Source organism: Lagopus leucura, unplaced genomic scaffold (genome assembly GCF_019238085.1).
Source record: "Lagopus leucura isolate 7727_CA_CO unplaced genomic scaffold, USGS_WTPT01 Super-Scaffold_1, whole genome shotgun sequence".
In the NCBI taxonomy this organism is placed as follows: domain Eukaryota; kingdom Metazoa; phylum Chordata; class Aves; order Galliformes; family Phasianidae; genus Lagopus; species Lagopus leucura.
Window position 1 is genome coordinate 33416450 of NW_024962250.1, and position 22493 is coordinate 33438942.

The 22493-nt window shown below is 49.0% G+C and overlaps 2 protein-coding genes across 14 annotated transcripts in view; one reads left to right on the forward strand and one right to left on the reverse strand.

Moving 5' to 3' along the window:
* Nucleotides 1-9498: 9498 nt before the first annotated feature.
* On the reverse strand, nt 9499-17177 carry CKB (creatine kinase B). 3 transcript variants are annotated; one of them, XM_042864075.1, is made up of 8 exons: nt 17079-17177; nt 15611-15798; nt 14982-15136; nt 13986-14118; nt 12974-13145; nt 11359-11482; nt 10432-10621; nt 9499-9863 (listed from the first exon to the last, which is right to left on the reverse strand). In XM_042864075.1, the coding sequence occupies exons 2-8, from the start codon at nt 15786-15788 to the stop codon at nt 9685-9687; spliced, it is 1131 nt and encodes a 376-aa protein (XP_042720009.1). In that variant the 5' UTR covers nt 15789-15798; nt 17079-17177; the 3' UTR covers nt 9499-9684. The 3 variants fall into 3 exon arrangements, with proteins under 3 accessions (XP_042720009.1, XP_042720000.1, XP_042720018.1); XM_042864066.1 differs by lacking the exon at nt 15611-15798 and adding an exon at nt 16216-16428 and having other exon boundaries at nt 17079-17166; XM_042864084.1 differs by lacking the exon at nt 17079-17177 and adding an exon at nt 16216-16233.
* A 3806-nt stretch (nt 17178-20983) lies between these two features.
* TRMT61A (tRNA methyltransferase 61A) overlaps nt 20984-22493 on the forward strand; it is a 77058-nt gene continuing 75548 nt past the window's right edge. For 10 of the 11 annotated variants that reach the window (XR_006178076.1, XR_006178079.1, XM_042866773.1 and 7 more), the window contains exon 1: nt 20984-21058. The gene's annotated coding sequence lies outside the window, so the exon portion shown is untranslated. Of the gene's footprint in view, nt 21059-21210; nt 21305-22493 lie in introns of those variants that run through there. The other variant, XM_042866757.1, reaches the window with a different exon arrangement.

Consider the following 22493-nt stretch of genomic DNA (forward strand, 5'->3'; position numbering starts at 1 on the left):
AGCCAGAAAATAATAATGTCTTACCCTTGCTTTGCAAGGCTAAGCTGCAACCTGCTCCAGCCAAAGCTCTGGAGAATGATATCCAGTTGTTTGTTGATGGGACTCCTAGGCCTAAAGCTGTGTCCCCTGCCCAGCCTGAGCACCCTGCAGCTGCAGGGGCAAATTCAGTAGCTTCCACTTCTCAGCATCCACTTTGGTGTGTTGGAAGGAACACAGTCTTTTCAAATGAAAAAGCACAGGCAGCTTCTGCAGTAAAAGTGCCCTTTGTGCAGCTCAGGAGAACCTCAGCCCGCTCTCTGGCACCTTGGCAAATCACTTGTGCTGATGCAGAAGCCTTTGGAGTGCTCACCAATAGTGTGGTCACCAGCAGACGGAGCTCCCAAACCAGTTCTTCAGATCTTAATGGGGCGAGTCGTCTGCACTTGCATGTTGTTGTACAATTTGCTACTGAGACTAAAAGGCACGCGGCCTTCTTTACCTGCGTTTCTGGGGCACACAGCAAAGGAGAGTAGGTGTTAAAGGAGGAGCTAAAACACAGCCCTGTGATGCCTTGATGCCATTGGAGATGCACAGACCTGCCAGCAGTCGCACTCAGCAGCTGCATTGCGGAAAATCCCAGAGTGCTGGGATTCAGAAAAGCACTAAAATCTGTCTTTCGGGGTGACAGGGTCTCTGAGCAGGGCATCTCGCTTTGGAGGATGCACACAGACAGTGTGGTCCTGGTATGTGGAGGACAAGCCTGCTTACAGCGTGTAACGAGAGAGCTGACTGGTGATGGAAGTGCCAAAGGATGGAGGATGCTGCCTAACCATTGCTGCTGCCTCTTCCTATCTCAGCTGGTTTCATTTCTCTTTTCTGGCTCGAGGCCAGGCTGGCTTGGGGCCAGCATATTTCCTAGCTGTGGTTTCATGTCTAGCTGCTGGACTGACTTCTCCTTTTGCTGGCTGTATGCTGTTCCAAGGGCTGTTGTGTGGCCATGCCTTGGAAGGGCCTTCTGTGCTGGCCAGGCCGAGGACTGTGCAAAAGAGGAAGGGCAGGTCTTGGCTGCACACGCAGTGATTGGTGATGCTTGTGCAAGTTTGTCACAAGGCAGGAAGAGTCAGACTTTCCTAAGTCTGAAGTTAGAGCTCTTCCTGGCTGCCTAAGTCATCTGGATGAATGTGGGTAGGCTGACGTGGGGGACAACAAGAGCTCTGTGTTGATAGGTGTGAGCAGAGTTGTTTGAGAAAATGCAAAATTTTCTTCTCAGCAAAGTAAAGCAGCAGCTTCTCATGGCGTGGTGTGAACTTTGCTGAAATTGCTTTTATTCTGGAGAAGGGAAGAGAAGGAGGTTCACAGAATCCAAGGATACTATCAGGGGGACTTTCAAGCTCGCATTACTGTCACACAGCTCAGCAAAGAACTGGGAGGAAGCACCATCTCTCTCCTCATCCCTGGGAATGAGTCATGAGTTCCATGCTTATCTGCCCCGTGGGCCAGTTGCAGCTATCTTTTTTGGAGGTTGTAAACCTGCAGCCAATTCGAGCAGATCATTGGCCACTTGTGCCTCCAGGCAGCAAAAAGTCTCTTGCAAACTCACTTTAAGGAGCTGCTGAAAGTAATGCTAAAACGGGCTGTTCTTCTTGGTACCTTGGGCTATGGCCACAGCATGTCCACTTGTGTCTGCAGGACCAGAGATGTGTCTCATGTGCATGCTGGGAAAGAGGGCAAGGAAAAGAAACCGGGGATTATTGTGTTTGAAGCTGGGAGACGTGTCCTGAAGTCTCTCTGGCTGGATAACTGTGACCATCCCACCACCACTGCAGAAGGAAACAGCAAGCTTTTCTGTGAATCTCTTTCCCAGCAGTAAGCCAGGAAAAACAGAGCGTTGGCTCTTGCTTGGACTGTCACACGCTTGAATTCAACCAATGTTTTCTCTTTTGGCAGAGAAGGAGTGAAGCCACCCTCTGCTTTGTAAGCGGTCTCTGCTTCCCTTTCTGCTTGTCCCTGAGGATTCCAGGGGTGCCAGCTGGGTCTCAGGGGGCAGCAAGCAGCTCTGTGGGGCTGGTGCGTCCATGGCCATGTTCCTTTGGGCAGCTTCCCATGTGTGACACAGTGCAGAGGGAGTCCCCAGAATTCAAGAAGCCTCTGGACAACGCTTTCAGACATAGAGTTTGGATTTGGAGTGGTCCCTTGTGCGGCCAGGAGTTGGACTCAGTGATCCTTTCAGCTCGGGATATTTTGTGGTTCTAGGATCTGAGGGAAGGAGCACTTGTTACCAGGAAGCACGGGTCTCAGGGATGCCTTTTGAAGGCACTGGGCAGGGCTGAAGTGCAGAGTTCCTGCAGCAGGGATGCAGCGGAAGTCTGGAGGAAAAGCAGCTATGGAGATAACAGCAGCAGTGACAATCAGAAGAGGTGGGATCAAGCTCAGCTCAGAGACAACCCGTTGACTGAAGCAGACATCTGTTTCCGTGGAAAAAGTCATCTGTTGCTGTGATGAGTCTTTGCCTCTCCTTGCCTTCGGGGAGCTGGGAGGAGGGGAAGGAGGGATGGAGGTGGCCAGCTTGGTGCTGGCCAGGCCCGGCTGTGCCTGAGCCACAGCGAAGCACGTCCAGGCAGTGGGTTGGGGGCTTGAATCCCCAATCTGCTGTGGGCAGCCCTGCTTTGCTTCAGGGCCCCACCCTTCACAAAAGCACGAGCATCTCCAAACGCACCCGAGCTCCTGATGTGCTGCCAAGGGTTTCTGCTTCCATCGTGTGCGAGCACCAGGGCAGCCTGGAGAGTAAACAATATCCTTTAATAGGAACACTGGGCAGCTGCTTAAAGGCAGCTGTGCAGGCAGAAAGGAGCATTCCCCATTCAGAGCTTGCACGGGGGAAGCAGGAAGGCAGAAGGGGAACCGAAATGCCCTGATTTGGAAGTAAGTCTCTAGTAGAAAGGCGACTGTCTTGTGTGCCACAGCCAAGGAAGATATTTTTATTCAGTGGGAAATATTCCGTGTCTGCTCAGTGCAGAGGCTCCAGCCTGTGCTTCCAGCCCTCAGTGAGTGTGACCATGACCTATGGCAGGCGCAGGAGTTGCTGCCAGCTCCTCAGGGCCTCTGTGTGGGGTTGGGGCTGCAGCCCTCTCCCCATTGCCCATCCCCTGTACTGAGGCCTAACCCCTTCTCTGCTGCCCATCCATTTCCTACGGCCTAAATTGCTCCCTGCAGCAGCAGGGCCAGGGAGGGAGGTGCCAAAGTGTGAACAGACATGCAAGCAGCAACAACAGGTGGGCATGGCTCCTGTTTCCATGAGAACAAGGGAAAGAAGAAGATGGGGAGCCTGGCTCCAGCTGTTGGTTTCCTACTGCCCTGTCACCCACTGATGGCTCTCTCCTTGCCTCGTCTCTGCTTCTTCCTCCTTTCCTGCAGGCTGTTCTTAATGGACTCCAGCTGCTTGTCCCACTTGCTTCAAGCAATCCTGCAAGCCCCAGGCTGCCACTGCCTGTACCGAGGCACCAGGGGTCCCACAGCCCAAAGACAACAAAACTTTGAGGTCAAAGCAGCTGGGGCTGGGAGAGAGCCTGCTCCAGGGCTGTAATCATTAAGGTTGGAAAAGCCCACTAAGATCACCCAGTCCAACCCATCAGCTCCATGCCCACTAAATATGTCCCTCAGTGCCACGTCTTCCACTTTGGTGCTGCCTGCCGTCAGTCCTTGGGCCAAAGCAAAGGTCAGTACTGCAGGGTGACATCCACTTCAGTGGGAGGTGACCTTTGGGGGACCAGCTGGGAGGAGAGTGTAGACCACCACAGCAGGCTCTTCACCTCCCGTACTGTGTGTTATACAGAGTTCTCAGTCCCAGGAGATGTTCTGCAGGCAGGTTTGTTTTTTTTTATTTCTGAAGGGCAGGCAGCAGGGAAAGGAAAGGTTGAGCTCCCTTGGGAACTTTCTACTTTATTTTTACTTCTGTTTTTGTTTCTTTAATCTTGAGGAAGGAACAGACTACAAGGGGCTTAAATAAAAAAAAATGCAGCTTGTTGGGACAAAAGTGTGCGGCTGAAACCTTTGCCCAGGGTTGTGAGTGGGTTTGTGCACGAGAGATGCTCTGCAAAGGGGAGAACTTTCCATGCCAAAGCAGGACTTCATTTCATTTTACCTCTGTTTCTTCTGGAGGATCAGAGCGATCCACTCCTCCAGAGGTGAGCGGGGAGGCAGGGGGCCACATCTGAGTGAGCCACCAAGGGCTGCGATGTGCCAAGCTCCCAAGATTACTGCTTTGCTTATTGGGTTTTCTTTTAAGCTCAGTATTAACTGGTGTTGAGCAGCACACACAGAAGTCAGAAATGAGGGTTAACCAAGGCTGAGGGATGGGGACTTTTATTTGGAAGAGTGGTGGGGATGAGGGAGTTGCATGCATCAGTGTTTTCCCTCCCCAGACACCAGCAGGTATTTCCTAGCATCCAGCCAGCAGGCACAAATTGTTTTATCCCACTTCTGGTGTTACGAATGAAGCTTTTTAATAACTATTCCCATGCTCAGCTAAATAGCTCTTGGTTTTATAAATGCATTTCATTGCTTCTCTGTATCTTCTTAACGCAAAATCCCTTTACGTAAATTATTGTGTGTTTTCAGTGATCCCTGCTCAAGGTTAGTGTTAATTTAATGTGAATGATGGGAGCTGAAAGGCCCATCAGCAGGGCATTTTGAACAAATCTAGGTGATGGCTCTCTGGAGGAGCTGTTTGGGGTGGAGACTTCAATCTGGAGCTAAGTGGTAAGGAAACTCTCAACACAGCCATGGCAATGGCAAACAGAACGGAGACGGTGGGGAGAGAGAAGGAGAGTGCACAGGTACAGCAGGAAAGGGTGGCTGAGTGTGATGAGCTAAATGTGAACACGTGTCGTTGCTGTTTTTAACACTGATTATGTAAAAGTATTTGGAAAAGGCACGCAGGCCATCTGCTGCCCCATGCCCCTCCAGCTGACTGCCTGCTCCCTGTCCTCTCTTTGCCACTGCCCCAGGGCCAGGGTCTCGATTCCTCGTCAGAAAAGCAGACTGCCCTTCTGTCTGCTTCTAAAAAATGCAAAGAGCAGTGCACAGGTGAGGAGAGCTTTGCCTGGGGATACTGCCCTGCTGCAGCTTTGTAGTCTGTCATCATCCCCATCTTCCTGGTGTCCAAGCAGCAGTGGTTTTCTCCATGACACTCTGCTCCCCAGTGCTGCCAGCATGGGTATGCTATGCCTGCAGGAGTCACGGGGAACCATTAGAAGTTCCTCCTCTGCAAGTTGCTGCTAGAGCAGCAGAGCCCCTTGCATGGCACTGCCTCCATGCTGCCCCTGGCTCCATGCTCCAACCAGGAGGGCTGCAAGCTGCTGCATTCCATGGCAGGCAGCTCCACTACGCTCAGCTGCACGCTCTCCATCCTGCTGCCCGGTCTCTTTGCAAACCACAGGGCTCATTGCAAAAACAAATAAATAAAGACGTGCACCAAAAAAAGATCAAACCACTGAGTGCTGGAAAACACGTAGCTCGCAGCTCGCTGTTGGTACATCCCAAAGGCAGAGGGATGGAAGCAGGGTGCTCGGAAGAGAGATGCTCAGTGCTGCTTTGCCTTAAAAAGAAGGCTAATAAAAACAAAACAAAAAAAGCCTGCTTTTACTCTTCCAGGGCGAGGAGCAGACTTTCTGGGGCCATGGGTGTTTGTGCCCATTGCAATCCTCTTCCCATGCAGGTTCCCACAGTATCTCTGCAGTCGGCTTTCCCCAGACAAGTCCCAACGTGGAGGCAGTTGCACAGCAGCAATCTGACCCGATGCCGTCCCTCTGTGAAGATGTCCCGTTGGTGTCCTGCTGTCCATCCCGCATCATGGCAGGGCTCAGCTGGCCATGCCAGCAGCCCCAGCATTCATTTGCCATGGCTTGGGGATCTCTGAGCACACAGGCTGCTCAGAACAGGAGGAAAACAAACATGGATTTCTGGGTAGGTTACGTTTGCTCACCTCCCAGGGTCTCACACATTCCTGAGTAATCCAGGCAAGTTTCGTTATGCTGAAACCTTTGACTTCTGATTAAAAAAAAACACTTCAGTGTTTCTATTTGTCTGAGGATTGCCAGGTACTCTTGCTATCCATTTCCCTGCTGTTGAGCACAGGACCTTTTGCCATCTGGAATTCTATATGCATGCATATATATATATATAGTATATTGTATCTGAAGGTCTTTGGCAGTGCTTGCAGAAGAAAGCAAACAGCTTTGTAGGTTTGGATACCTATCTTTACCCTGTCTGCTAAATGCAGATTTTCCATTAATTTCTAATTCCGGCCCAAGTCCTTCCTGCCTATTTACCTATCAGACCTGCTCTGTGGGTGCAACAGATGCATTTTCCTCCTTGATGAGGGTTGATGGACCCTCATTCCCATCAGTCTCACCAAGGCTGGATGAGTGGGGTGCTCTCCTCCACTGTGGGGCTTGGCTTCCCCTTCCCTGGATGAATAACAATGTGCAAAACCCTGGGGAGGCAGACATATCCACATTGAGAGTGGATGGCTGGGCTGGGCTGCGTTCATCAATAGCAACTGGGATTTTTTAGGAAAGGGGAAGGCAGAGCAACCAGAGGAATGCAGAGAAGCCACAGGAGCCTCCCAGCTGCTGCTTGGGCCAAAAGCAAAGTGAGATGAAAAGGCTGTGATGCCATCTCTATTCCCAGCAGTGTGCCCTGCCCACCACACCACCACATTTTTGTGTGGGTGGAGCAAAATCACTCCAACGCTCCCACTCGAGCTATTCCGTGTTGTGTAAAATATGGGAACGCTCATCCAAGTGTTGGATGCAGGCTGAGTGCCGACAGCCCTCCTGCCATATGGGTGTCAAAGCCATTGAGCAACAGCAGCCTCCTTTTCTTTCTAAGCAAAACTGGAAGCTGGAGCTGAGCACTGCCCTGGCCTGGGCTGTAGATAGGGCACAGCTGAGCATTGTAGCCTTGTGCAGCCAGCAGGTGAAGGTACCTGTCCTCAGGCCTTGTTTTTAAGGACAGAGAGGAGCCACCCACTTTGAGCAGCTCGCTGTGGGATGCTGGGGTCTCTTGCAGCTTGTGCCCTATTGCACACTCAGCTGCCGCCCCAGGGAGGCTGTGGCAGGGCTGGGAGCTTCCTGCCCCATGACACCATGCCCGGGATCAATATCCCATCGCTGCCCCCCAAGTGGCTTAGCCCACACGTGAATAAAACACGGTGAATAATTTCTCAGTAAATGGCATAAAAACAATAAAAGGAGCGTTTATGGGCTGCCTGCTGCCAGTAAGTGCAAGGTGAGAAGTAAATGGCATCCCAAAGAGCTCAGTTCCTTGGGCAAGGAGCTGAGAAGGCAGCAGGCAGCTGCAGGGGCTCTTAGGGGGAGGCAGGAGCATCTGGATAAAGAAGGAGATTAAAAGGAAGAAATTTCCCTTGAAAGAGCTGTGCGTGTTGAGACTGGAGAACACGTCAAGTTGTGCAACAGGGCAACACAGCTAGCGCTGTGTTACAGCCTGCAGCCCCCCATCCGCTCTCACATGCACTGGGCTGACAGGTGCCTCTGCCAGCACAGTTAATTGCAGCTCCCTGCACCAAGCACCAACCACTGCTGCCTGTCCCCTGCTCCCCCAGGACGAGGCCATTGCCTCCCTGACACAGGGCACAATGAGTTGCAGCTAGGTTCTTGGCACTGCTCCCTCATGGCATCAGGACAAGGGGGTGGAAGGTTTAATTCTATCTCAAGCATAGATTTTTAGCAAGCACCAACCACAGCAGGACATCTTGTCCAGCCTTCCACCATGCCAAGTTTGGGCCCAGCTGCTTGCTGCAAGCTGAAACAAAAACACGGTCTTGTTCCTCTCAGCAGTGACAGGAGGAAACACAGCTAAGGTGGTGGGTGGGAAAGAAAATCAATTAAAAACACGGTATTTTCTGGTTGGATGCAGGCATTAAGGACTAGTTTGCCATTCCCACAGTTTGTCAGCTAGCTACTGGTCCTGCCTCAGTCTGCTAAAACCAGGTGAACAGGTACAGCTCTGATAGGCAAAGGGCATAAGAGAAACAAGATACAAAGGCAGAGACACAGCCTTATTAGTGCAGCCAACATAAAAAAAAGACAAGTTTTCAGGCACCTCCTTACATTGGATAATTTCTGACTGCTATAACAACATGTCGGAGAGAGGCATCACTAAATTAGTGCTCCTTGATTACAAGATGCAGTACCAGCTGTTTGCATGGTGTCTGGAACAACGACACAAAGTACAGTAAGGAAGATCTGAAGGGTACACAACTCATCAGCTCCTTTCGGCACCATTTTTCCCCCCAGCTCTCACAAGCCTCCTCTCCCCCATCCAGCTAAACCTGAATAATATACGGAGCTGCATTTAAAAAGAAGTCACCTCTGAGATTTCTCACAAGCCTTCAGCTTATCCCAACTGCAGCCATCACTTGAACTCAGTGACAGCATGCAATCACAGCCTTGGAAATATCACAGCTTCTACAAAAGAAAGCTTCAGTTACCTACATGAGGCTATATAAAGCTGCACGCGGCAGAGCTATGCATCAACCTTTTATCACGTTCTCTCCATAAAACCCAGATTTTAGCTGTGGATAAAGCTGCTGAGCAGACGTTAGCTGCTTCTCAGGTTGTATAAGCTGCAAAAGGTGTTGTTACTAAGGGCCCAGTACTGCTTGCTTCTGGAAGAAGGGGGGGCTCTTGCAGATTAATGAGGGGAATCTTCCCCACGGCAAGCATACATGCACAAATTACAGTCATCCTAGAGAACAGATCTACTTGATGCAACACTGTAAGCTCACACCCCAAGAACAGCCTGAGTTTGCAAGCCAGGCCTAGAAAAAAAAATTGGTACATTCTATCTTGCTTCTGCCTCTTTGGTTTATAGGGCAACTGGAGCACAGAGCACCAAGAACAAGCTGAGCAAAGCAGCAATTATGACATTTTCCTGTAACTCACTCGTAGCCCTCATCGCTTCAACAGACAAACCTAAAGAGCTTAGTTGGAAGCACTGTTTTAGTCTAAGCTCTACCCCACTCTGCCCCCAAAAGAACCAGTTAGTTGCTTACTTCAACCCTCTACGCATCCCCATGCATGAGGATACGATCTGATCTTTTCCCAACAAACTAGCAGAGTGTAGGTATCATTATGAGCTGAAGTCTGACCTCAGAGCATTGCCCTACAGCATGACAAGGACATGGCTCTGAACAGCAGCCCTTTGTACCTAGATCCCCTCCCTTGCAGGAGTCAGTCTGGCTTGCCCTACTCTGGATAATGACAGCTTACACTCATCATGAGCAGATGCATAAGCTGAAGCCTTCAAGGTAGGGCAGGTTTAAAGTGACTCATGTTTAGCACCAGTTCTCAGGTTTACAGCAGCTGCAATCTCTTTTGCCACTGCTATGAGCACATTTATAACTCCACAAGTAGACTACACCAGCACAGTTCAGCTAACCAGGAACAGCAAATCACTTGCACCTCAAAAACATTCAGTTAACACATCTAAGACAGGTCAGGCCAAAACAACAGTTTATTTCGTTTTCAACAACATTTCAGCCATCAAAAAATAAACTCTAACACAGATGGATGGAAGACTTCTCTACAGTGTAACTAGGTGGGCTCTGACCCAAGGGGTTTGAAATTGGAGTGACATTTTATTATTCATCCAATAAGTTAGGAAGCATGAGAATAAAGTGCTTTATTTCTGAGCTGGCATGAAGTCATCAATGGACTGGCCTTTTTCAAGGCGTTTTTCCATTTCAATGAGCAGCTTCACACCATCTACCACCATCTGCACAAGCTCTACCTCAGAGAAGCCAAGACGATCAGCATTGGAGACATCAAACACCCCTCCGACTGCAGCTGTGTCCACACCACCTGGAGCAAGAGATTTAATGAGTACACTGACCACTGCCTGAGCCAGTAAGTCTGCCTTTCTGCCCCCACCAGAAAGAGGTGGGAGCACAGAAAGACAATTCTGTACAAGTTACCACCACCTCCTCTTCCCTTCAGGGAGATAAAGCTGAATGTGATGAAACATGAACCACTTTTTAATTTTTAACTCATGAGTAATCTAACTGCACTCAGAAGTACTTGCTGTAGCTATATCCTAGCCCGAAGTTAAAAATCAGAAATCCCATCCTTGATTACAACAGGCCACTAGGTTCACCTTATCAGATGCTCACAACACCACATGGAAAGATATGCCTGAGAGTGCTCAGAAGCTGGATATAATAAGGCTCAAGCAAAGCACCAGCATCTCCGCCTCTTCCAAGCTACACTTTTAATGCTTGGTTGTCCCCTTATGCTTTAGAAAAGTCCCTTCCGGATGGTCTGTCAGGCACTGTCAGCATAAACCAAGATTAGCTTCGGCTGTAGCCAGGCTCTCACTGCTGTCTGGTCAGGGGCAGCCTTCTAGGGGCATCACTTTATCACCACCTCTCACCTGTGCCTCGCTTCTGCAGCCGAAGCCTCTTGAGGACTTCTCCAAACTTCTCATGCTTCCCAAGGTTTGGTAGCTTGATGTGCACACCAGCACGGAGCCCTGTTCCCAGGTTGGATGGGCAGGTCAGGATGTAGCCCAAGTGTGGGTTCCACATGAACTCGTAGTTTTTGGACTTGAAGAGAGTTTCTATCTATAAATAGAGAGAATGGATGTTTAGAGATTGTTCTCTGTCTGAACGATGTAGGTCATCCATTAAGTGCTCATTTACAGCTTCAGTTGCATAGCAACAGCCACAACAGTTTGAGCAGCTATTTCAGTCAGTTACAGAGGCCCCCTCCATCTGTAGAAGAGGGTCACCAGTGAGGGGCTTTTTAAGGCCTTAATCTTGCTCCCAGCAGCGAGACAGCCTAAGTTCAAGCTACACTACAAAGCCTGAAATTGCTATCTACTGTGAAGCTTGATTTACTAAATGTCAAACTGGTGTGCCTGTTAGGATTAGGGAAGGGGCTGGTAAAGCACAAGCTGATATCAAGACCAGAAGCTGAGAAAAGCATGCAGCCTAGAAACTTCTGTCTAATGTCCTCCATCCACATTTAAGCAATTTTTCCTCCCACCCAGGGTCTCTAAATGCTGTGATATGTAGAACCATGTAGAGATCCTTTAACTACAGTTTGATAAAGGTGTCACATTAGGATTTATTCCAGATTTCTTAGCCATAATGCTTTGCCAGTACAGGCATTTCAGAGCCCTCGCAACAGAGGATCTCATCAGGATGTTCCCAGAGACCCAAACTATGAAGCAGCACCCTACAAACCAAAGGAGAAGGATGTCACCTTCTGTGTGGACGCTCCCAGCCTGGAAGAGCTTGTATGGTCAGCTCTAACCATATTAATATTTAGACCCAGAGCTCAAGCAGATTTGATTTACCTGTGTTAGCCCTGTACAGAAGCGGGTAAACACTTCCTTCATGTTGCCACCTTTCTGCATGGAAATAACCCTGAGGTGATCCTCCTCGTTGATCCAAACAAGGAAGGTCTTGTTGTCATTGTGCCTAGGAAACAAGACAAACTTGTTGTCTCCCTTGCCATTTTCAAGACAGATTTAGAAGCACCAAGTTACTGCTGTAGCTTCCAAGAGTCTCATATAATTGCTTCTTCAAAGAAATTCATCTTCCTGTTCTCCATGCAAGCACTAACAAAATTAAGCTTGTACTTTTACCCTATTCTTTTCAAGAGGTATTTGGAAGTGGCCTGTATCTATGTCAGAAAGTAATAGCATGACATTAGCCAATGTTAGAGCATCAAAACGGAGTCATTTCTCACCTCATTTATGTTCAAGTCCACAAATTTAGGAGATTTAATCTGTTCAGAGTTTGCAGGAGGGCAATTAATATAGGCACTGAAGCAGACCCATAGACAGATGTTCACACAGACACCTCGCTGACAGTGAATAAGCAGAACTTAATGAGAATTATCATATTGTTAGGCTGCCCTTTGTACCTTGTAAGAGAGTTGAGGCGAGTTTCCACTACTCATTTAGATCTGGGGCTTTTCAGAGATACCATAAAAACCTCTGAATACCAAAGGTCCCTCTGCACTAGCTTGCAGCTGGTCAACATGTATCACACTGATGATTTCTCAGCTTGATTACAGTAAGAATTAACTAGTATCTGATGAAAGCTATTTACACAGACTGAGACTCTACACTTCAAACCTGTACATTAGCCATGCTCAGATGACAGCAGTATCTAACGCTGGCAATCTGCAGCTACATGATGCAATCTTAAAAGTGATCTACAGAAACAAAGCATGTTTCCTCTGCTGTTTACTGAAGCAGCTACAATAATGAGCTCAAAGCACTCCAGCTAAGAACCAACCCTTGGCTTATAGGGGAGCAAGTTAATTATGCTGCAGAAGCTCCTGAGATGCGGTTTTATGTAGGTGACCTACATGTTACAAGGAAAATCCTTCTGCCCTATACCCCTGCATCAGTCAACTGATGCCATTGAGTCTCTGATGGGGGGGGAAAAATATCACTAATAAGGTAACACCACATTAGTCTGGCATCAGTGAGTTTCTGCACGCAGAAGCAATGAGATTACAAAGGAACAACTATGCATCTGGTATCAAGACTCAGTTAAGTTCACACCATGGTTTGTTACCTTAGTTATTCTAAACTAACGGTACAAGAGCTGAACATAGCAGAACGTTAACTCTTTTAGAAGTTATCTACTTCCCTAAGTTGCTCCAGTTATTGCTTGGTGCTTTGCAAACCTGTGCTGGATGGACAGGCTTTAGAAATAGGCCAGCCAAGCTGGCTTGTTCCTACCCAGCCCAATGCAGTACACACTAACACTTGGGGCAAGTTCTGCTTTCAGCTATCACTTCCCCAGGGGATACCACACAGAAGTTCTTCATTAGATTCAGCAGCATAACTTCACAACATGCTGTTTTGTCCAACTATATCAGCCACAACCAAAATTTCAAGAGTTTTTTTTGTTGCAGGGATTTCATGCAACTCTCCCTTCTGGGCATATACTCACCAGATACCCCTGGCATCAGGCCAATCCCGTGCCATCCCAGATGCCAACAGAAGAGGAGAAACAGGTTTGTCAAACAAGAAGTGATCATCAATCAGCTGCTGCTGCTCTGCATCGGTCATGTTCCTCAGAGCATAGTACTTCCCCTTGAGATCACCTCCCAGGCTGCCCAGAGCTGAAAGACAGGCACTCTTAGGATGGGAGCAGAGATTGCATTCAAACTATCTGCTTTTGTTAGTTCCTCCCTTGTTTCATCTGTAATGGCAATGACTTTGCATGGCACTACTGAACTTAGGGCTGTATCAGTTGATTTGTGTGCACCTTCCAGGCAGAAACAAGCAGTCTTTGTTCCCTTACATAAAGTATGGGATCGTTACTGCTGCTTAACTGTAGTAGTGAAGTGCTTTCTCCCAAGGAGAATCAAGGTCACAAATACAACAAGCAGCATTCTCATCAAGGACTGTTACCCTGCCCTTGAGAAGTTTTGGAACAGTGACAGGATAGCACCTTGAGAAAGTATCCTTTCCCCTGGCTTAAAGTAAGTGGGAGGCAACAGTAAGAACTGCAGCTGAGGAGTTCCACTGAGAACTAGAGCTCACTCAGAGCTGGACTACACCTCTAAGCAAGCTGAATGTTAATGAAAGTCAATTAAAAGAAGCCACAAAATACTGCAACCATGACTCAAGCCCTAGGGTTGCTCCATACCTATTACTTCTCAGATTTGAGCTGTGATGAACCAACCTCTTCCCCCACACACACAGAAAGAAGCTTTCAAGATCAGCAAAGGTCAACTTAATGCAGCCCAACTTCCCTGACGTGCACTCCTGCTCTGAGCTACAAACTGCAACACTGATGCAACCATAATCCAAGCTGCCTTTTTCAGGGAAGGTTCCACATTCAAGTTAAGCCTTGAGGAAAGCAACTTCTGCCAAACACCTCCATTCTCCAACTGCACAGAGCGCCTCTTTGCCTAGACAAGGTCAGTTTCCCTTCATTGCCTGATTCAACACTTTACCTTCAACAGAGAGCTTTTCAATAGCCCGTCTCTCTCCCCTGCTGCAATGAGGGGGAAGGCAGAATCCACGGATGCTCCTGCCAGTTCTCACACGAGAGCTCAGCACATAATTAGGATCCAAGTCATCACCACCCTACAAGATCAGAAAATTAGTCAGTACTGCCTTGTTGCAAAGATGCTTATCCTAAATACACACAGGTTCTGTGCACTTCTATTTGACACTGACTAGTTGTGCTGTAATATGATGCACTTTAGGACCATTTTTTCCAACTTTCCAACAAGCTGGGAGTAACAAACTCCCTGTTTTGAGGTTAAGACTAGGGCTTTTAAGTATGTGCTAGAAGACAAGAATACCATCAGTTTTACACCCATCTCAGACCCAGATCTCAGCTTCTGTTACTCCTCTCACTTGCAATCTAGAGGTATTAACATGACAAATCCTTGTTTAGGTAGGTGCTTACTCCTGAAAATGAGAATTATTATTGTCAAAGCATTTTAATTTTTGAGATGTCCTATGGCTGCCAACCAAGATAGCAGCTGGAATTCCCAGAGACTGTAATAACATTTGAAATCTGCACAATGGTTAGAAGCTTCTACTTCCAGCCATAACGATGGCTGTGCTATAACATGAGACCACTGGCTGATTTTTAGCCTACATCATCATACAGTAGAAAGAGTTGATGTTTCTAACAGCCCTGGGACTGGGTTGTTTCACAACTAGCACATCCCAAAGAAATACATGCTCAACGTGTTTGGCATGACTTACATTGCAGAGCACATGAAGCAAGTCCTGCTTGTCAGCTGCCTGGTTCTACCCAGTTACTAACAACCTACTGCAGCAGGCTCTTGAGTAAGACTGCACTGGGCACAGTGCCTGTCAGCCTGTGCACAGCGAAAGAGAGAGGCCTAAACAGATTGCTCAGGCTCTGTCAATTGCTCACAGCTTTCCCCAGGCCTCAGATCAGTGGGTATCAGTAACTGAACAAAAACATATACCTGCAGGTTATCAGCATTCAGGTCGGTCTTGTGCTCATCAGTTGGTTTGTAGCCACCGTGCCTGTCCTCAATAACTGGATCAAAGAGTTCCTTAAACACTTCATAAGATTCCTCATCGCCAGCTACACATCCTACTGTCATTATGAAGGGGTGGCCTGGAGTGGTAACAAAGGCAGAAGAGCTTAGTTGGGTGACGCTCAGCCATACTCCAGCACAGCATTAACCAGGCAAGTTTCTTCGCAGCAGATCTAGTCACTTAGAAATGCACTCACTTAATAGCAGTGGGAGACTCTACACTTTACATTTCATCCAGTTAGTCAAATGCAGTGCTATGGGAAACCATAGCAGTTGCCATTAAGCCACACTCTTGTCAAGCTTTGGTTTAGGGCAATTTTGCACAGCACATCCAATTTTACTAGCTAATGCAAACCCGTAGATAGAACTACACTTAAAACAACCATGCTTTGCTGTGAGCAAGCATGCATCGCTTTGCTCGCTCTGCTACAGACAGAACTGCATTTTCCTAGTTGGCTCATAAATACCACCTCCACGAGCTTAGCTTAAGTCACCATACTGAAAAGCACCGGTTACTTCAGCCGGCTCCCACAGAATATCTCAGCGCATTTTACCGGGATTATCAACCCCAGTCTGAATGACATCATCCAGGGTGAAGCCACTGGGCGTGACTCTGTCTCTCAGTTTCTTGTACAAATCCAGGGTTAGCACTTTGGCCATGTGGTTGTTGTGGGTGCTCAGGTCCGGGTACTCCTCATCGGGAGGCAGCCTCTGATTATTTAGTTGGGCCATTTTGATATTGCTAGAGTAAAAATAAATACTGTAATGTTAACACATATATGCATCTGTTCCCCCTTGTTTTCATAGAAGTGCTACAGAACATCACAGAACCACTTTGGAATAGGACGAGCTTAGAACAGCCGGGTAAGCCCACACAGCTCAGAGAATTTTTCTCCCCCCTGTTGCATAAAAATTAGAACACATTTGAGCATTTGCTTTTTTTTTTTTTTAGTTCAGATTTGAAGTATTTAGCAGAGCAGTTACATAATAGGAACGCCTGGGAATTGCTGTGTCAGATTGCAGCGAGGAGCAGGGCTTGGCAAATCGTGGCCTCCTCAGCACAGCCGTCCCTGGCTGCGTGCGGGGCTTGCTGTCAAGGAGCACTTCCAGGAAGGAGGGGGAGCAGACCACCCTGCAGTCCTAAGGGTGCAGCCGTTACCTGGGTTGTCAACCCCGGTCTGAATGACATCATCCAGCGTAAATCCACTGGGAGTCTGCCTGTCCCTCAACTTCTTGTACAGGTCCAGGGTCAGCACCTTGGCCATGTGATTGTTGTGCGCGCTCAGGTCAGGGAACTCATCGTCAGCGGAGTGCTTCATCTTCAGGAGGTTGTGGCTGTTTGAGAAGGGCATGGCTGTCCCTACCGCAGTCACTGGGGGAAGAGAGGGAAGTCTATCACCAGGGGAGGCCACCAGGCACCAACAAGGTCACCTTGGCTTTGCTTCCACCCCACGCAATCCACACCTTCGTTGCCACAACACCTTCCTCGAGGCCAAGCGAGGAAGAAAAGGGAAAAAAAAAAAAAAAAAAAAGGGAAACTTCTTCCAGCTCCGCAAGCCTTGCCCCATCCTTCGGCACCCGGTCCGGATGCTCCGGGGCTCGGCCGGGACGCAGGGCGGCGACCAAAGCGGCGGGGCAGCCCCAGCCGGAGCAGCCGTTGGGGAGCGCCGCGCCCGGCGCCGGTACCGACAGCGCTAAGCTGGGGACCGGGGCGAGTGGGCAGTGCTCACCGAGCCGTTACACAACGGACGGCTCCCTCGGGGGACGTGGCTGGGGCGAGCGTATGTAACTACCCTGCTAAATACCGGGGTAAGCTGCTTTCAGAGCGGGGCTCCGGCTCAAGCTGCGGCCGCACCCGGTACGCACCTGTCCCGCACCGCCCCATCCCGCTCCCCCCGACGCTTTCCCGGCCGGACCGGCTCCAACCCGCACCATTAACAATACATTTTTTCTCATAAAAGTTAAACCGCTTCCTCCTTCTTTTCTTTAAGCTGCAGGCGACTCGGCTGCCCCGGGACTTACCGAGGGCTCCGCAGTCAATGCAAGGACCTCAGCGCCCGCTCCGCACCCACCCGCTGCCCAAGCCGGAGTGGAGCCCCGAGTCAACCGCCGCGCCCATTTTATATAGAGCGCGACCCACCGCCCCATTGGCTGCTATTTATAGCCCATTCATTCCATTGGTCGAGCCGCGAAGGGGCGGAGCCAGCGGCTCCTCCTGGCCGGTGAAGGCGTGCCGCCATTTTGCGCGGCGGTTGGGCGGCCGGTGGCGCTGGCCTCGCGGCACGCCTGCCTCGGGCCCGGAGCGGTGAGCGTCGTGACCTCGTGAACGCAGACGTGCGCGTACATCCGTTCCACAGGCAGCCTCAACATGGCGGCGCCGTTGGGCACCGAGGCGGGCGCACACGGCTTTTTGCTTTCACCCTTGCTCAGATTTGAACATAGGCTTATTGTGTAACGCACTGAAGGTCTCTTTTTGTCGTGCGCAAAGAAAGTACCTGAACTTTATGGAAGAAGGGCTGATTTCCTGTGGGGACAGGAGCAGAAGGGCATCTGAGCCATCCTATGCTCACATTCAGGCAGCGGTGACTGTTGCTGCGCAGGGCTCATCCAAAAACCTTATGCAGCCCACAGTTCAGTTTTGGAGAAGTGAATGGCAACCTGGAGCTGCCCTTCACATAACAGTCTCCTTATCTTTCTCTGTAGTGCATTTATCTCATACTTCATCCCCCACACCTGGACTGCGCATTTAATTGCTGTGTTAGAGTTGTGTCAGAGAGATGGAGGAATCGTCCCCACGGTGATTCTTCCAGCACCACAACCAGTGCCCTCAGCACCATGACACCAATGCAGCTTACAGAACTGTCCAGCTTCAGGAAAAAAATAAATGCACAGGAAACCATTACGAACTAAAAAGCTCAGACTGCCTCGAATAAAAATGCACTGTGTTTGGCTGCCATCCAGGCTTCCCAGTTATCCCAGGTACAGTGAGAGCAAACGAGCTTCAGAAGTTGGGCTGAGCGTCTGTGCAAGTCTGGTCTCTTATCTCCGGGATCAAAGAACAAATCCTCTCTAAGTCCCCTCTGCCTTTTTAACCTCACAAAATCTTCCCCTACATCTCACTAGTTCCACGCAATGCTCGTTCTTCAGGACAGTGTCAACTACAGGTAAAGCCCTCCTATGCAAGTATTCAATGAACGTAAGCGTAAAAATCATTCCCAGAGTTGTCAAAATACATGTCGTATTCATGGATGATCTGAGTTACAACACTTTTTCTTCTTTTTGCCAAGTTCTAGTTGTGTGGTTTTGTTTTTTTTCTTAATGTAAAACACTCATCAGAGTTATTTTTAATGTAGAACAATACAAGAACAACACAAGTAATACTAAGAACATATTGTAACCTTACAAGCTTATTTTCTGGTGTTTTTCTTCACCCCAAAAAAAACCATACTAAAGAGGTACTGAAGGCTCCGTCTGTCTCGTTCCATAATCTACTGCCACGCACACAAGAAGCAACTGTTACTTACTTGTGTTATACATTTGTGGAATCAAGGTTACCTCAATAACTCACTTCTTTGCACTGGAGACACTCTCCCTCCCCATCCTGCAGAACAGGGAACACCAGTTGTTACAGTTATTAAGAGTCGGTTGTGTTCTCAATGTGCCATTCATTATCACACTTCCAACACAGACACCTCTCCTTCACACAGCTTTTGTCTGAAAGAAGACACACAGAGCAGAGCCATGGTGGGACACCATCAAAATACACCTAGCAAACATGTTAAATGAACACTGCACCCTCACACCATTTTCCTCACCGTTATTTGACAAATTTATAATACACACTTAGCTTATATTTTCAGATCTGCTGAAAGCTGTGTGCAAACTGGATCCTACCTCTGTTACGGTATCCCATCCCTGCTTCCCTAGTGGCTTAATTATAGATGCAGTACTGTGTGTCAACAGCCTCTGATCAACTGCTTTATCTAGCTCATCTGCTGAGAGAATACTTTCCTTGGATCAGCCTGTATTGCCTGTTAGACTGTGATAAAGGCATCAACATGTCCTTTCCATGGGACGATATTGTAGTGCACACTGACGTGTAAACTATGATGCAGTCTGGCATTTTAGGCTGGAAAGGTGGGGTGATTACTCCAGAGATCTGCGTGCTGAGCTTCAACAATGAAGAATGAAGGGAAGTTAATCATGGGCCGTGCAGTGAACACTTCCTAAGAGGCTTAATTATAAATGCTGTGCAGTGTACAACTGCAAGGAGATGTGTGTTAGCTAGGTAATGTGTCTTCTGAAATTGCTCACGTGATAGCAAGATGAACCTGAAGAATTCAGGGGAAACATGCTGAAAATCTAGAAGGATATTTCCAAATCAGGAAATAGCAAAAGAAAACATTTTACTACGTATAACTGCCTTGTTTCCAATGCCTTACTTACTGAATAAACAGCACTTGAAAATGAAACGTAACACTCGTGCATCAACAGGTGAACTGGTTGTAGCCGCATCTGCTTAAATTCCCAAATATTTTCTTCCCATTTATTGCTTTCTGTATATCTGCCTTGTTATTATCCCTTTTCACATTGGTTCAGCATCCTGTTGAAAATTGCTTCAACTCCTAGTTGAAGACTAGGAGCTGTTTGGTCTTGTATACAGTCAGGCTCACAGTGATCTGAACAGCAGTTTTTTAAGGGAAAGAAAGGACACAAGAATATAAACTACGGCAAATGACGTGGAAAAAATGACACATAAAAAAAAACAAGGTAGGTGCAGATATAAAGGCAGAATAGAGCTGTGATTGCCAGTCAGGAAAACAGCTGAGTAGGAGTCTGCAGTTTAAGAAACCTCTGAAACTGCATACATTATGTTTAGATGAGATGGAGGAGAGTTTCATAACTAAATAACAAAGACTTCTGCAACTATGATACGGGCGGGTCAATAGCATAACATTAAAATGTTCTCACTGAAGATAATGGGCAAATTTTCCCTCACAGTTGATGAAATCACATGGATAAAAAAGACTCACAAACGGTCATCTACACAGCTCTCAGCTAAGCATACGTTGATGGCGTTCTTGATTATGGAGGAATGACTTTTTCTCCACTCCTGTGCATCTCAAGCCACTGGTGAATGCAGCAGCAGAGGATTATCTGATTTAGACAGAACGTTACCTGCGTGTCCGAGGTGACTCAGATCTGCTGTGCCCGCGCCCTCCCATGCCAGGTGGCCTGGGCTTGTTGGAGCAGCAGATGAGGCGATATCCTCCTCCTGGGCATCTCCTGACTCCATCCCCGCGCCACCGGGGCACCTCCGGCTCTCCACATCACTGCAATCCTAAACACGAGACACAAGTAGGAGTTAGAGCCGTGCTATTTGGGGTTTCGATGATTCCGCTCCTTCTGAGCCCACACTCTGCTGTGGGTTTCTCCTCCAGCCTCCAGAAACCGGCACGAGGAGTTCGGTTGGCCTCGAGCTGCCTTTCCCCGGGCTCAGCAGGGGAAGTAGCTGGAACGTTCTGGAAGCCACCTGCACGGAGGCTCGGGTGGCAAAGGCACGGCCGTTCCGTGGGCAAGGGGCAGAAGTCAATTGCCCGCACTTGGCGAACGTGAGATCCTCCCCGGGCTCGTAGCTATCCGCGCCCGCGGAGGTGCTCGGAGGGAAGAAGCCGGGAAGGGCCGTCCAGCCTCCCAGCGCCCGTAGGGACCTCTCGTTGCACCAGGCAGGGACCGGCCGCACGCCCCTCGCCCCCCACGCAGGAACCACCGCTGACGGACGGCGGCTGGAGCGGGCGGCGGAGGGCGAGGGAGCAGCGCCGAGAGCGCGGCCGGCCGAGCCGGGTACGGGCCACGGTGACCGGCCGCTACGGGCAGGGCCGGCGGGGGCGGAGGCGGCGGAGCGTCGTCAGCATCCTGCGACCGGCTCGGGGAGGCGCGGGGCGGGCACCGCGTGTGAGGAGAGCCGTGCCGGGCCTGCTAGCGGTACTCGGCCGCGGGAGGTAACGGCCGTGGGGACGGGCAGAGCCGGCGCTGCTGGGGGACCGCGAGCCCCCCGCCCGCGGGGAGGCCCTGCGGGGCGGCGGCGCTGCGTAGAGCCGAGCGCGGCAGTTACCGCGCTGCGCTGCTGCGGGCCGAGCGGCCACCGCGTGTTATCTTTTGTTCGCAGTCGGCAACGCGCGGCCCTCAGGTGTTTGGCTGGGGACACTGTAGGAGAGGGGACACTGCAGGGCCGGGCGTGGGGGACGGTGAGTGCGGGGCTGGGTTCAAAGGAAGACGTGTAGATGAGGTGGAATCGGAGTTGCTTCCAAATGGTATTATTCTAAATACGAGCTGAAAACAACAACTCGTGAATAGTGTCTATTACAGGAGAGTTAAGAACATCGATATAGTCCGATGTGCAAGCTATAAAACTCATCACTGCCGTCTGACAGTGTCCGGTGTGTGTACATTTCTGAGCTGTGTCGCCCTGTGTCCAGACATTCCTCGTGTGCTTTACTGTACGAGCACCGACACCGCATGCCTTACGCTTTGGAATCATGGCCTACCAGCATGTCTGCTTCTCATTCTCACTGTAGCAGCACATTTATAAATCTAGCTGCTGAACAGCAGATTGAACTCAAATTTTGGTCAAGAAAAATAGACTGCAATTTCAGAACTAAAAGGTTTTCGGTTTTAGTAAAAACAGAGAAGTAGGACAAAACTTGTACACATTCAATATGAAAGCACTGGAATCAAATCATTAACAGGTTGCCCAGGGAGATGGTGGATGCCCCGTCCTTAGAAACAGCCAAGGTCAGGCTGGATGGGGCTCTGAGCACCTGCTGGAGTTGTGGGTGTCCCTGTTCAGTGCAGGGCAGTTGGTCTGGATGCCCTTTAAGGGTCTCTTCTAACTCAAACAATTCCGTGATCCTATTTTTCTGTGAAAAGTAATGCTGCTTTTAATTTTCTTGTCCAGCTACCGGGAATCAAACTCCCAGAGCCTTCTGTCATAGACTTTAATCTCTAACTTTGGGATCACCACATTACACAATTCTTTCCATGAATAGATCAGCCTGCAGCTTAGGTTGTTAGCTGCCTTATCTGAAAAGCAGTGCCAGGTTTTATTGTAAGCTGCCTTCTCATTTCGAGGTTTTCTTCTCCAAGACAACAACATTTAAGACTGTTGCTCTCAGAACATGGGGCTAAAACAATACAGTGTGTTTGCACTAGCTGGCAAGAGATTGTTTACGTTCAGCTGCAGCATGGATCACTTCCCAGACAATCACTTTACACCCCCAATGGCAAATTAAAAGCCACAGTGTTTTTTCTTTGTACTTAGTCAAATTTATACCTAAATTAATGCGGATACTACCTTTATCTTATCTCTAAAGCTTCATTTGGAAAACTTTCAGGTAAACTTTTGCTAGTGGTCCTAATAATTGGTGATTGAGATCC